Below are 14,576 nucleotides of genomic sequence, written 5' to 3' on the forward strand. Positions count from 1 at the left end.
GGCAGACATTGAGACCTATGGCAACAGTGTTAGCCAGCGTCTCTGCTACCCCCTTCTGAAATGAGCAGCTCCGTAGGCAGCCATCAAGGGGCCTCTCTCCTCCATCTTTGTTTTCTGTTTCACAAGCCCCTGAATGCCAGACCAGGGTCTTAGGTGTCTTTAGGTTCCCAAGAGCTAATTTGTATGCAGTAGGGTCTCAATAAATGTACGTGAGAGACAAGCTGACAGCAAGGCGGAGAGATGGACAGCTCCACGCAAGTACAAGTATCTAGTTGTGACTTTGGACAGGGGTGGTGGCTGGAGGCTGGGACCGGTGGCTGGCCACCTCATCCCTTCCTGATTGGGTACTGCTATGTGCTTAGTAGGGCTGCCTATGAAATCTGTCTTTCTGCTCCTGCTGGGTACCAGGGACCATCTGGTCCCAGTACCTACTCCAGAGGCTTTGGAACATACTGGTTCTTCCTGGATTCACTCAGGACATCTACTCATGCCTGGAATGGGCACACTGTCCTGGACACAGGCAGACTGTGGGCAGCTGCCTGACTTCCTCCATGGCCTGTCTGCTCCCAGGAGTGAGCAAGCTGGGGTTGGAAACACAGACGAGTGCCAAGATGATCTCACCAGGGGCTTCAGTTCAAGGAAGGATAGTTCTACCCACGAAGCCAACTATAGATTGAGCTGGCTTGGGGGAAGGGGAACCAAGGTAGGGAAGGTAGGGAAGGCAAGATGCCTGGGTCCACAGCAGTTCGGAGATCCCCAGGTTAGAGATGTGGAAGGAAATGTGAGAGCGAGGTCATCTGCAGAGCTGGGCTCTGTCCCACAGCCCTTCTCTGCTGGCCGGCCAGGAGAACTGCCCCCTTGGCAGCTGTCCCAGCTGGGCTGGCCAGGAAGCTGGGGTGGTGGGAGGTGCATTCCTGCCCCGGTTGTAGGCGGGACCAGCGGCAAGGGAGTAGGTGGCCTTTTCAGTTAGACCCAGATGCAGCTTGGGAAAGAAGGGAGGGGCAGTGTCCTGACAGCCCCTTCATGGGCAGGGTTGGAGCCAGCCGCTCGACAGCTGGGACCTCCCTCTTCTTCTGGTTGAAGGACCATGGAGTAGATGGGAAGGCCATGGATAAATGTAGGGGTGCAGGAGGGGGCTCCTTTATGGGAGGGCTCTGCACAGTGCCTTCCCCTCTTGGGTTCCCTTCTACCCCGTTGCTGTCTTCGAAAACAGCCCCGTGTCTGAGGCCTCAGGCCTGTGACTGAGCTCTCATTCCCTGTGTCCTGTGCCCTGGTCCTTGGGAAGCTGAGGGAGAGAGTTGCAGAGGCCAGAGGGCAGGTTAATGAAGCATCTGTTCTGAAGGAGGGGCAGGCTGGGGGCCTGGCTGCCCCATCCCCCACCCCTGCCCTGACTAGCTGGGCTGGCAGAGAAGGAGCACGTGGCAGGTCCTCCAGCCAGCAGCGTTGGCCCTGGGCACAGTTTGGAGAGGAAGGAGGTTCCTCTGGCAGGTATGCAGTGCCTGGCATGGTGTCCTAAGGTAGAGGCACTGCCTGGACTTGCAGAACCTCGATTGGGTCCATATCATGCTGACTTTTCCTTGCTAGGAATCTCCCAGGAGCTTCTGGAAAATCTAGGACTAAGACTAAGGTATGTATAGATTCCTGCTGAGGGGTTTCCTTCCTGTCTCATTCATGGAAGCCACAGAAAACTTGACAGCTGTCACTGTGGGGATGGGGATGGCTCAAGAGACTGCAGGGTAAGGACAGCTCCTGACTGAAAATCCAACCCCTCCCCACTTCGGGAGTCTCGCAGGGTGGGGTGCTGAGGTGGGTGGCTTGGCTCTGACCCACTCCTTCTCCTACTGTGCCAGTGAGGGTGCCGCAGTGGGTCCCAAGCTGGGACCTCATGCTGGGCGGGACCAGGGGAATATGTGGCTTTCAGATCACCGTGGGGTTTGTTCAGTGCAGCCAGACAGAGGCCTGTGACCGAAGCTTCCCTTGCCTCAGTCTCTTCCCCTAAAACAGAGATGAGAGTCCCGGGCCTCAGACCAGTCTGTGCAGGTGAGTGACTGCACAGAGCTTGTCACCCACACTGGATGATGGAAGTGACTTTCTTGGTTAACTGGTTACTTGACAACAGTCATCGATACTAAGGAAGCCAGCCCCACTCAGCCAAAGCCTCGGCTTTCCCTGCTAATCCCAGGAACGGCATGAGCAATCCTCTGGAGGAGTCTTTCTCTCTTCCCCGTGCTGGGCAGGCAGGGGTCCTCTCTCCAGGAGATAACCCTGGGCACCATCAGTCCTTGTAGACTTTTTTTGGGGTGTGTGTGTGTGAGGGGGAGTTGGCTTGAGACAGAGTTTCTCTGTGTAGCCCTGGCTGTCCTGGAACTCACTCTGTAGACCAGGCTGACCTTGAACTCAGAGATCCGCCTGCCTCTGCCTCCCAAGTGCTGGGATCAAAGGCTGTGCCGTGTCACTAGGTGGTTTCCTGATAAACCCGTATTATTGCACTGATGAATAGGGAGATGGGGGTGGAGTGGGCTTTCTGAAGGAAGCTCTTGATGGTCCCTTAAGAGGGCTGGGAGGACTATGGAGGGGACAGAGCAAAATGAGACCCCTTAGGCCAGTACCGAGTCCCCTCTGAAATCCAGAAGCCTGGGGCTGGGTATCTAGACACCTCAGCCTCCACTGGCTTTTATTGGGAACCCCTGAAGGAGAACTAGCTTATGTGGGGTTGGGTGGTACTGTCATGGGGGATACCCTAGGGTCCTGTCCGGGTCCATTGCCAGCGCCTGTTTGGGGTTTTGGCCTCCTTGCCTCCTCCACATGGCTTCCCACCTCTGCCTGGATCCCCCTATGTGCAGGTGACCCCACCTAATCCCATCAATGTAGTCTTGGTTCCTCTGGGGCTGCAGTCTTTCTCTCCAGCCCCTGCTCAGCAGCCCTAGGGCCTTTCTCTACCTCGGAGCAGGACATGGCCTTCAAAATGTCAGGAAGCTCTGACATGCTCTCACCAGGCCCTGGGTGTTCTCATGCTGCCTGTGTCCCTAATGCTCCCGAGAGGACATTCAGTGCCTCTCCAAGGGACCTTCTGCCTATCCCTCTATCCTCGGGTGCCCTTTCTCTCTGGATAAGCCCTCTTTCTTAGACATCATTTGGAATATCTCCCAGCTGTGCCAACCCTACCTCTCTGACACCCACTCCCTACCTAAAGCTGTCTCCCCTGAGGCCAGCTAGAGCCTGCCGAAGAGGGGATGGGGGATGGGGTGGGGGATGGGGGAGTGAGTGAGTGAATGGGGAAATTGGTGAGTACATGAGTAAGTGAATGGGAGGTGGGTTAGTGAATGAATGAATGGGAAAGTAGATGAGTGAATGGGGCAGTGAGTGGAGGAGTGAGTGAATGGGGGAGTGAATGGAAAGTGGATGAGTGAATGGGGGAGTGAATGAGTGAGTGGGGAGTAGATGAATGAATGAGAAGTGGATGAGTGAGTGGGGGTGGAAGTGAGTGAATGGGGGAATGAATGAATGAATGGGGGAGTGAATGAATGAATGGTGGAGTAGACAAGTGAATGGGACAGTGAGTGTAGGAGTCAGTGAATGGGGGAGTGAATGAATGAATGGGGGAGTGAATGAATGAATGAGTGAATGAGTGAATGGGGAGTAGATGAGTGAATGGGAAGTAGATGAGTAAATAAGGGTGGGAGGGAGTAAATGGAGAGTGGATGAATGAATGGGAGAGTGGATGAGTGAATTGGAGAGTAGATGAGTGAATGGGAGAGTAGATGAGTGAATGGGGGAGGGAGTGAATGAATGGAGCAGTGGATGAGTGAGTGAACACACATCACAGGGAAGCAGCAGAAGGAAGGCCAAGGATGTAGCACGGGAGCCTCAGGTATTTGGGCATTCACTTAGCTTAACCCCCACAATGTCTGCACTGCACTCCAACCTGATTCTCTTATTGGCTCCCTAAGGTACAGGAGCCCTAAGTCCCCATGGCTTCACTGAGCCGGGTCCTCCGTGTAGCTGCCACCTGTCCTCGAGGGAGATCTGCTCGCAACCTGGGGCTACAGCCCCTAGCCAGGGAGGCCAGGCCCACCACTGAGAAGAGTGTTCCATACCAACGCACCCTGAAGGAGGAGGCCCAAGGTGCCTCTGTGGTGCCCCAAGGACCAAGCCAGCCCCTGCCTAGCACAGCCAATGTTGTGGTCATTGGCGGGGGCAGTTTGGGCTGCCAGACTCTGTACCACTTGGCCAAGCTGGGTGTAGGTGGAGTTGTGCTGCTGGAGAGAGAGCGACTGACCTCTGGGACCACCTGGCACACAGCAGGTAGGAGCCTGGGTGCAGGCGGGTGGGGGGACACAGCTGGGGGTCAGTCTGAGTGAGGAGTAGAGTTGGAGAGGGAAGATGTATGATGGATGTGGAAGGCCAGCCGGACCTTCCTCTCTGAAGAGCTGTGCTGGGGAGAGGCTGCCCCCTGGGTCAGGGTGAAGCTGCACCTAGGAGTTGTCTGTACTAAGAGCAGAGTCCCTGTTCCCAGAGGAAGCCAGTAGGTAGAGGCACATCTCCTGGAGGATGGATGGCCCTGTGTAGGAGGGGCTGTACCTTCTGTGGTACTCTCCTGACTCATCCCGTGAATGCCCATTAAGCACCCACAGTTCCATGTCCTCACCGCTTTTAACCAGTGGTGCCCTGGAGAGCAGCTGCCGGTCTGATGTGCTGTAAACACTTGCACCTCGGTGACTGTCAAGAGGCCAACATGAGGCGCTCGACCTGGACCCTGGAGAGCTGATACCTAGAGTGCACTGCCTCTAAGCTGGAGGTTCTCAACCTGTAGGTTGGAACCTTTTATGGGGCTGAGTATCAGATTTTTGCACATCGGATATTTATATTATGATTAATAATAGTAGAAAATTACAGTTATATAGTATCAATGAAATAATTTTGTCACCACAACATGAGGAACTATATTGAAAGGTCTTGTCATTAGGAAGGTTGAGAACCACGGCTTTCAGCCCATCTCCCAAGGTCAGGCTGGCTGGGCTGTCAGGCCTGGCCCCTCCGTGACACAGCAGCCTCACTGCTGGCCACTATCCCTCGGCCTCTGCTGTCTTAGGAAGACAGGGATTTCTGGGTCCAGTCAGTTTTCAGTTTCACCATTCACCTGCTCTGTGACTTTGAATTCAACCAGTTGGTGCCTGTGGGGTTTCCCTATGAAATAACTTTCAAAGCCCGGCAGGGTGGCCTAGGTCTAGCATATCAGCCTGTGGGAGGCGGAGATTGGAAGATGAAGAATTCAAGTTTATTCTTGGCTACCTAGCAAGTTTGAGGCTAGCCAGGGCACTAGGAGCTGCCCCAGCATAGCCCTAACTCCACCTGTGGCAGGCCGTGTCCCACCTAACCTCCCTGGGCTCCCCACTGTTCCTCACTATTTCCCTGGAAGAGGGGTATGATGCCACCCTGCAGGGACCGACGTTGTCCTTTTCTGGCCCAGGCCTACTGTGGCAGCTGCGGCCCAGCGATGTGGAGGTAGAGCTTCTGGCACACACACAGCAAGTGGTGAGCCGTGATCTGGAAGAGGAGACTGGGCTTCACACAGGCTGGATCCAGAATGGTGGCCTCTTCATCGCCTCTAACCGGCAGCGCCTGGATGAATACAAGAGGCTCATGTCGGTGGGTGCGCTCTTAGGGAGAGGTGGGGTGCACACCTCATGGGAGCGCACATGAACGCTGTGCTCCTCGTGGGCGTCCATCAAGGTGAAGGAGGCCCCAGCAGTGAGTACATGCAGCAGTCCCCTGGCACTGGAAGCCGGTGCCTACAGATCTGAGTTCAAACCCTCTTTGCTGGCTGGGCTACCTGGGTGGAGAGCCTGTGCCATGCTCTTCATTCAAAATTCCTGGAGGGGGCTGGGGATGTGGTTTAGTTGGTCGCATGCCTGTCCAGTGTGCACAAAGCCCTGGGTCCCACCCCAACTCTGCTCTCAGATTTAGAACTGCTCGGAGTCACCGAGTTTTACCTCTGAGGTAACCTGAAGCTTGGTGTAGTGGGGCATGCCTCTTACCCTGTCCGAAAGATCAGGAGTTTAAGGTCGTCATTGGCTGTACAGTTTCTGGCCAGCCTGGAACACATGAGACCCTGTCTCAAAGAGAAAAATGTCCTTAGAGAATCTCAGTGCTAAGTGGGTGAAAGCCTATTAAATAGGTCGTCACCTCCATTGGGTTGACTGTCCTTGGTTCAGTTAAATATGGGGGATGGCCTGTTTGGCAGTGCCATCAAGCTAGGAGCATGCTACTGTTTCTTGGGAAAAATCCGGAATCATCAGACCTAACATATGAGAGTGTGAGGGGATTGCATTATGACACACTAATAATTTGTAGTTCCTTATTGTCTAAGTTCCTAACCAACCGCACAGTTTACTATCTGCTCATTTCTGGGAGTGGGCGTTCAGTCCTCCCATTTCCCTTAGGAGGGGAGGGAACCAATCCACTGGAGCAGAGGCTACAGCCTAAGGGGCGTGGCTCCAGACTCTGCCTCTGCACCGGCTCCATCCTCTTCGCCTTGAAGGAGATGACCTAAGGGGTCCTCTGGGCACAGAGACCTGCCCAGGCTTCTAGAGGCAGCAGGGGTGGGGGTGTACCTAGGCCTCTGGGTCAGGTGAGTCCCACGAAGACCTGCTTCCCACGTGCTCATGAACTTTCTTCTGGTTTTTTCTAGTTGGGCAAGGCCTACGGTATAGAATCCCATGTGCTGAGCCCCGCAGAGACCAAGGATCTGTATCCGCTGATGAATGTGGACGACCTCTATGGGACCCTGTATGTGCCTCGGGACGGTACCATGGACCCGGCTGGCACCTGCACTACCCTCACCAGAGCAGCAGTGGCTAGGGGAGCTCAGGTACCCATAGCTGCCCACCCACCCCCTTTTCCTACAAACCCTGAGGCCAAAGGACAGACACCATCCTTGGCCTGATATATGTGGTCCTGGGCCAGTTGGGACCTCTCAGCCTTTGGATCCATTGTATTGTCCCGTCCCTTCACAAGGATCCTACTCTGTCACAAAAGAAACCCCTGGGTCCCTTCTTATTATTCTGTCTTCTTTTGCCTCAACCTTGCACTTACTGTAGAAAAACCTAAAATGCTAAACCGGAGCTGGGGCTATGGCTCACCGGATAAGAGTGCCTGATGCACAGGCGTGAGGACCTAGTTTTGTATTTACAACATCCATGTAGTAGGCGGCTGTTGCTGGGATTTCTGTCTGCCATCCTCGTGGAAGCAGTGAGCTCCAGGTTCAGTGAGAGAGTCTGTCTCAGGGGAACAAGGCAGAGAGTGGCAGAGGAAGTCACCGAATGTCCTTCTCTGGCCTCTAAATGTGCTTTCACGCCCCACTTTCGTTTTTGTTGCTGTGATAAAACACCCTGACAAAAAAATAACCTAGGGAAGGAAAGAACGGACTAGTCTTACAACCAGGTTATGGTTTTATCAAGGTAGAAACTCAAGCAGTTCGCTGCATCACGTCCCACACTCAGGAGAGGGGCGGGGCACAGAGAGAGGCACAGAGCACAGAGAGAGAGAGAGGCACACACACACACACACACACACACACACACACACAGAGAGAGAGAGAGAGAGAGAGAGAGAGAGAGAGAGAGAGAGAGAGAGAGAGAGAGAGAGAGGCACACAGAGAGAGGCACAGAGAGAGGCACACAGAGAGAGGCACACACAGAGAGAGAGAGAGAGAGAGAGAGAGAGAGAGAGAGAGAGAGAGAGAGGCACAGAGAGAGAGAGGCACAGAGAGAGAGAGACACACAGAGAGAGAGAGAGACACAGAGAGGCACAGAGAGAGAGAGGCACACAGAGAGAGAGAGAGAGACAGAGACAGAGAGGCACAGAGAGGGCACAGAGAGAGAGAGGGCACACACACACACACACAGACACACACACACACACACACACAGAGAGAGAGAGAGAGAGAGAGAGAGAGAGAGAGAGAGAGAGTAGATGATTGATAGATGATATGAGTGCACCCATGCTATCTGTTTACTTGCCCAGCTATCTTTCTTCACTCATGTAGTCCAGATTCGGCATAGGGAGTGGTGCTGCCCACAATGGGCTAGGTCAATTAACAACCAAGTCAATTCTCCATAGACATATCCTTAGGCCAACCTGATCTAGATAATTCCTCAGTTAAGTCTCTTCCAAGGTGATTCTAGGTATGAATCAAGTTGACATTTAAAGCCAACCAGCACAGTGCATGCACCTGCACCCCTCAACACACACACACACACACACACACACACACACACACACACACACACACACACACACACTGAGACACCACACATGGCACATGCACACACCACACACAAAAAGACAAAGAGGCATGAAGTTAAAAAGAAGTCCCGCAGGACTGGGCATTTTAGCGTGTTTCTGTTTCCATGAAGGAATAAACAAACACTCATCTTATTTTTTTATTGGATAGTTTATGTATTGACATTTCAGATGCTGTCTCCTTTCCTGGTTCCCCCTCTCTCATCCCTATTCCCCTGGCTTCTATGAGGATGTTCCCCCTCCCACCCACCCACTCCCTTCGCAACACCCTGGCATTCCCCTACACTGGGGAAATGAGCCTTCACAGGACTAAGGGCCTCTCCTCTTATTGATTCCAGACAATGCTATTCTCTGCTACATATGCGGCTGGAGTCATGGATACCCCCATGTGCACTCTTTGGTTGGTGGTTTAGTCCCTGGGAGTTCTGGGCGGGGGGAGTCTGGTTGGTTGATATCGTTGTTATCCCTATGGGGTTGCAAACCCCTTAAGTGACTTCAATCCTTTCTCTAACTCCTCCATTGGGTCCCTGTGCTCAGTCTTATGGTTGGTTGTGAACATCCTCATCTGTATTTGTCAGGCTCTGGCAGAGCCTCTCAGGAGACAGCTGTATCAGGCTCCTGTCAGCAAGCACTTCTTGGCTTCAGCAATAGTGACTGGGTTTGGTGGCTGCATATGAGAACCCCAGGTAGGGTCGTTTCTGGTTGGCCTTTCCTTCAGTCTCAGCTCCAATCTTTGTCCCTGTATTTCCTCCCATGACTATTTTGTTCCCCCTTCTAAGAAGGACTGAAGCACCCACATTTTGGTCTTCCTTCTTCTTGAGCTTCATGTGGTCTGTGAATTGTATCTTGGGTATTCTGAGCTTTTGGGCTAATAGCCACTTATCAGTGAGTGCATACCATGTGTGTTTTTCTGTGATTGAGTTCCCTCACTCAGGATGATATTTTCCAGTTCCATCCATTTGCCTATGAATTTCATAAAGTCATTGTTTTTGATAGCTGAGTAATATTCCATTGTGTAGATGTACATTTTCTGTATCCATTTCTCTGTTGAAGGGCATCTGGGTTCTTTCCAGCTTCTGGCTATTATAAATAAGACTGCTATGAAATTGGGGAGCACGTGTCCTTGTTATTTGTCACAGCATCTTTTAAGTATATGCCCAGGAGTGGTAGCTGGGTCCTCAGGTAGCACTATGTCCAATTTTCTGAGGAACCTCCAGACTGATTTCCAGAGTGGTTGTACCAGTTTGCAATCCCACCAACAATGGAGGGGTGTTCCTCTTTCTCCACATCCTCACCAGCATCTGTTGTCACCTGAGTTTTGATCTTAGCCATTCTGACTGGTGTGAGGTGGAATCTCAGGGTTGTTTTTCCCTGATTTGCATTTCCCTGATGACTAAGGATGTTGAACATTTCTTTAGCTGCTTCAAAGCCATTCAATATTCCTCAGCTGAGCATTCTTTGTTCAGCTCTGTATCCCATTTTTTTAGTAGGGTTATTTGTTTCTCTAGAGTCTAACTTCTTGAGGTCTTTGTATATATTGGATATTAGCCCTCTATCAGATGTAGGATTGGTAAAGATCTTTTCCCAGTCTCTTGCTTGCCGTTTTGTCCTAATGACAGTGTCCTTTGCCTTACAGAGGCTTTGTGATTTTATGAGGTCCCATTTGTCGATTCTTGATCTTAGAGCATAAGCCCTTGGTGTTCTGTTCAGGGAATTTTCCCCAGTGCCCATGACACATATCTTATTAAAAACCAAGGTGATGCATGGGTGTTTTTCTATTTTTTCAAATGAACCTTACCTACTAGAAAAGCCATCAGTTCTTTGCTTGTCCGAATGAGTTTTCCCACCCCTGCCACATCTGCACAGATTTTCCAACTAAGGAAGGGAGTGGGCTCTGCTGTCTTGTGACATGGCTTCTATTTCTCTGGTCAAATGAATCAGGAAGACTTCCTCACAGGAGCAGTATCCTCTGGTCCGATCTAGTGGGTCACAGATGGCGGTCAGGCCGTCCGAGAGCCCCACATGGTTAAGGGGCAGTTTTCCCCCACCTCAGGTCATTGAAAACTGTGCCGTGACTGGCATCCGTGTGCGGACAGACGACTTTGGAGTGCGGCGGGTAACAGCTGTGGAGACTCAACATGGCTCCATCCAGACACCCTGCGTGGTCAACTGTGCAGGTGGAACGCTGCTCCTCTGACTCCCTCCGCTTGGGTCCCACCCACAAAGGGCGCCTTTCTGGGGCAGGAAGTCAGGATAGGCAGGGATTCTGAGGTAGCAGCTGAGTTACTCTCCACTCTGCCTCCAGGGGTGTGGGCGAGCTCCGTGGGCCGGATGGCTGGAGTGAAGGTCCCGCTGGTGGCCATGCACCATGCCTACGTCGTCACTGAGCGCATTGAGGGGATCCAGGTAAGCGATGGTGGCTGGTGAGCCCAGCCCTCAGCCTTAGGCACTGCTTCCGTGCAATGGGGACTTCTGGGTGGTGACAGACGTAACCTGAGTTGACATGGTGAATTTGATGGTGCAGGCTACTTTGGTCACCAGGTTCTGGCTTCTCCTTGATATCTCCCGTCTGGTATCCAGGGTTACTGCCCCCGCTACGGGCAGCCAGCTCAACATCCGGGTCCCGAGTTCAGAGAACTCAAACGTGGAGTCCATCCTTATGATTGGTTCCTGGCACTCGGCACCTCTCGAGAGCCTCTGGTTAGGGATCTTGACCGTGTATACCTGCAGGCACCCAGAGTTATGTGCCTTCTGCTCTCTCCTCTCTTGGTCTACTTGGCTCTTCTTTCCTATGTTGTTGGCTGGTAGTTTTCTAGTGCCTTAACACCGAACCTCCTTCCCCTCACCAATCATCTGAGCATGTCTTCTTCTTCCCTCCCTCCTCTTCCGTCGGTCCTTCTAAACCCTCTCCTTCCATCCTCCTCTTCTCTTTCTACCTTTCCCTCTCTCTATCCCCCGTATATCCACCCCTCTGTCCTTTAAGAGAGTATCTTGTGTGCAGTGGTGTTTGCTTGCATGCATGTCTGGGCGAGGGTGCTCAGATCTTGGAGTTGCACCCAGCTGTGAGCCGCCATGTGGGTGTTGGGAATCGAACCCTGGTCCTCTGGGAAATCAGTCATTAACTCTGGGCCATCTGCAGCTCCCCTTTATTCTTCTCGCCCTCCCATCTTTTTATCTCGACATTCGTTTCTTCCCCTCTACACTTCTTGCCAACCCTCCCACCTTCCGTTCCTCCTCGATGCTTTCTTCCATTTCTCCAGCCATTCGCCCATCTTCTTATCCACCCATCTTTCCATCCCTTCTTCTTCATTTCCTTCCCTCCACCCACCCATCCATGACCCATCCCTCCTCTCACCTTTTCCTTTCTCTATTCCACCACCATTCACCTACTTGCTAATTCCTTCCAATGGGCATCTAATCCTGTCTCCAGCCAACACTGACTGGAAGGGCTTCATGTTCCAGGCCCTGTTCCAGGTGGTATAAAATAGAGAGAGACCCATCTTCATCCTGAAGAGAAAAGGGGATCCCACAGAGAAGCAAAGAAGCTCAAAGGGGGGGGGTTGGGGATTTAGCTCAGTGGTACAGCGCTTGCCTAGCAAGCGCAAGGCCCTGGGTTCGGTCCTCAGCTCCGGGGGCAGGGAAAAAAAAGAAGCTCAAAGGGTTCTGGAAGGGAACCCTCCCACGGTTCCAGGGTTCAGAGACCTGGTGCAGGGCAGATCCTGTCCTAAAAGACCATACAAAGACATTCAATTGACTTCCCTTAGGCCAATCAAATGTGTCTGGGCATGGGCTGTATGACATCCCCAACCAAGATTGGAGGACCAGTTGATCTTCTGATAGCTCCCTGGAGAAGGAGAAGTCCACACCTCTGGAAGTTTGAGGGTGATGGAGAAGGTCATAGAGCAGGGCATTTAGTTTTGATTTTCGTAGTGTGAGAAGCCACATTGCTCTTGTTCAGAGCCCAGCGATGAGTCTTGGACGCCTGCACACCCCAGCCTTGTCCCTGGGGCCTGCCTCTCCCACCTTGTGTGAGATTGGTTTCCCTCCAGCCTCCAAGATGTCGACCCTGGGCATTTCGTAGTGTGAATGTAGGAAATGGCACAGCAAAAACCTGGGTCTGGTGGGTTCCTGCCATTGTTCCCAGGGTAACTCCCCCTGAACACACAGTAGGTCCTTATTCACAGAGACACCTACCTTGGATTGTATTTGGTGTGCAAGGAAAAACATCCATGCTGACCCCTTACCGAAGTTCAGAGCTATGGGGACCGCCCACTCCTCAGGTGGCCACCAGGGGTCACTCTCTGACCATGAAGGCCTCCAGGAGAGTCTGCGGTGTAAGTGGGGGAGCAGTGGATGTGTCTTGGGTTCCACAGGGTGTCCACCGAGGGGCACCACACCTCACTCCTAGCTAGCTTCTTCAAATGCTCCCCTGCAGCTGGCTATCTCCCTCCCTTGAATCTCAAAGTCAGAGCCATGCCACAAGGTCCCCGAGTGCCTGTAGATATGTACATGGATGGGGGCCACCATTCCCAGTGCTTCAACACTGCAGGTTACAGTCTGGTGTGATGAGAGAGTTCTCAGGCCCCATCCCTCCATAGAGAAGGCTCTATGAGGTTAGCCCCACCTAGTGCTGGGGCTAGCTAGGCAGGAGGCAGAGCCAAGCCTCGGTCTTGCTTCCACTGCTGTGGTCCCACTCTGTGCTGAGGAGAGTCCTAAAGCTAGGACGTGCTCTGGGGTTTGTATCGTGTGTCCTCTTGCCCGTGTCAGCTGAGGAAGCTCCCCGGACGCGGCAGTCATGGTCTGCAGGAGACTGTCTTCCCATAGCATCAGGCGCTGGGTATAGGCAAGGGCTCAATCAAGGCTTGGGCGCCCATCTTCTATGGTAGCTAAGAGATCTCCCAGCTTTGAGAAGCTGCCCTGGTCCCAGCCAGCTCTGCCCTGACCTCCTTGTGGCCAAGGGACGGCCTGTTCAGGGTATGGTTCTGTCCGTCTTACATTTTTATCCTCCTTCTGCCTGCTTCTGCAGGGAGATGCTTACCCTGTGCAGATGCCAAGCACAAGTCTGAGAGGGACTGGGGATTAGAAGTCACATCTTCCCATTCAGCCTACCGAGTGCAGTCACAGATCTAAGCCGGGGACTCCCTTTCCATTATTAACATTTTCATCACATTTTACAATTTATTTACTTATTTTTATTTGTATGTGTGTGTGTGTTTGTATGTTTTTGTGCGTGTGTGTGTGTGTGTGTGTGTGTATGTGTTTGAGTGTGTATGGTATGTATGAGTGTGTGTGTGTGTGTGTGAGCGTGCGAGCATGCGCGTGCACACGTGCATGTGCACGTGCACATGTGTGTGTTGAGCCTAGCCCTTGCTGGGGCCTGGGAGAGGCAGTTCCGAGGGCCAGGGTACCATCCTGCTGGGCCGGAGGCATGGGCTTCCCTGGCCGCCAGGGGTCTCCACAATCCTGTGCTATTTTGCTCTGGGATTCCTTTCTCTTTGGAGTGTCGCTGCTGCGGGTGATGGTCCTGGCAGGGCTGACTGTTATTATCTAGTTACTGAAAATATGACTGTGCTTCTGAAAGCAGTCCTTAACTCGGACGCTTTGATTACTCCTCACAAATGAACAGGGCCTCTTCGAGGAGCTCCTGTCTGTCTCTGCCTGTCTCCTTCCCTACTCATCTCCAGTGCAGGAGAAGGCGCCACAGGTCCACCCAGAGGTGGGCCTGCCCCAGGGCATGGGGGCCAGTGCAACAGGGCTGCTTGAAGCCTGTGGCCTCTCTGCTTTGCCTTCCAGAACATGCCCAATGTCCGGGATCATGATGCTTCTGTCTACCTCCGCCTGCAGGGGGATGCCTTGTCTGTGGGTGGCTATGAGGCCAACCCCATCTTTTGGGATGAGGTAAGATCACCCCCAAGGGTCCCATGGTGGAAAGACAGAGCTGCCTTGGCCCCACCCAACTTGAGAGCTTCTGAGAGCTGGCGCTCAGGTATACCAGAAGCCAGGGTGGAATTGCTGCCCACCTCAGCATGAGGCAAAGGGCTGGGACTCTAGGAGAACTTAGAAACCACCCAGCCCTTGGCTGCCCCTCTTGCCCCTCTCTAAGGCCACAGTGGAGCCTCAGGGCTGGAGGACAATTTAGGGGACAACATGGCTGTCCTATCCAGATGTCCACAAACAGAATGACTAGAGGGCGATTCTGGGCAAGGGGGGCTAGCCGCCCAGAGGTAGGGAGTCAAACAAAAGTTCACAGGGTTGAGTAGTGCAATGTGGTG

General features: G+C 52.9%; 1 protein-coding gene across 1 annotated transcript in view; it reads left to right on the plus strand.

Moving 5' to 3' along the window:
• The first annotated feature begins 974 nt into the window (after positions 1-974).
• Sardh (sarcosine dehydrogenase) overlaps positions 975-14,576 on the plus strand; it is a 62,450-nt gene continuing 48,848 nt past the window's right edge. The window contains exons 1-8 of the mRNA XM_032902992.1: positions 975-1,488; positions 1,585-1,627; positions 3,951-4,305; positions 5,471-5,649; positions 6,692-6,871; positions 10,358-10,481; positions 10,610-10,710; positions 14,098-14,202. Of these exons, the coding sequence (XP_032758883.1) occupies positions 3,972-4,305; positions 5,471-5,649; positions 6,692-6,871; positions 10,358-10,481; positions 10,610-10,710; positions 14,098-14,202 (1,023 nt within the window). The 5' untranslated portion in view covers positions 975-1,488; positions 1,585-1,627; positions 3,951-3,971. The remainder of the gene's footprint in view (positions 1,489-1,584; positions 1,628-3,950; positions 4,306-5,470; positions 5,650-6,691; positions 6,872-10,357; positions 10,482-10,609; positions 10,711-14,097; positions 14,203-14,576) is intronic.

The sequence above is a fragment of the Rattus rattus genome, chromosome 5, assembly GCF_011064425.1.
Source record: "Rattus rattus isolate New Zealand chromosome 5, Rrattus_CSIRO_v1, whole genome shotgun sequence".
Lineage (NCBI taxonomy): Eukaryota > Metazoa > Chordata > Mammalia > Rodentia > Muridae > Rattus > Rattus rattus.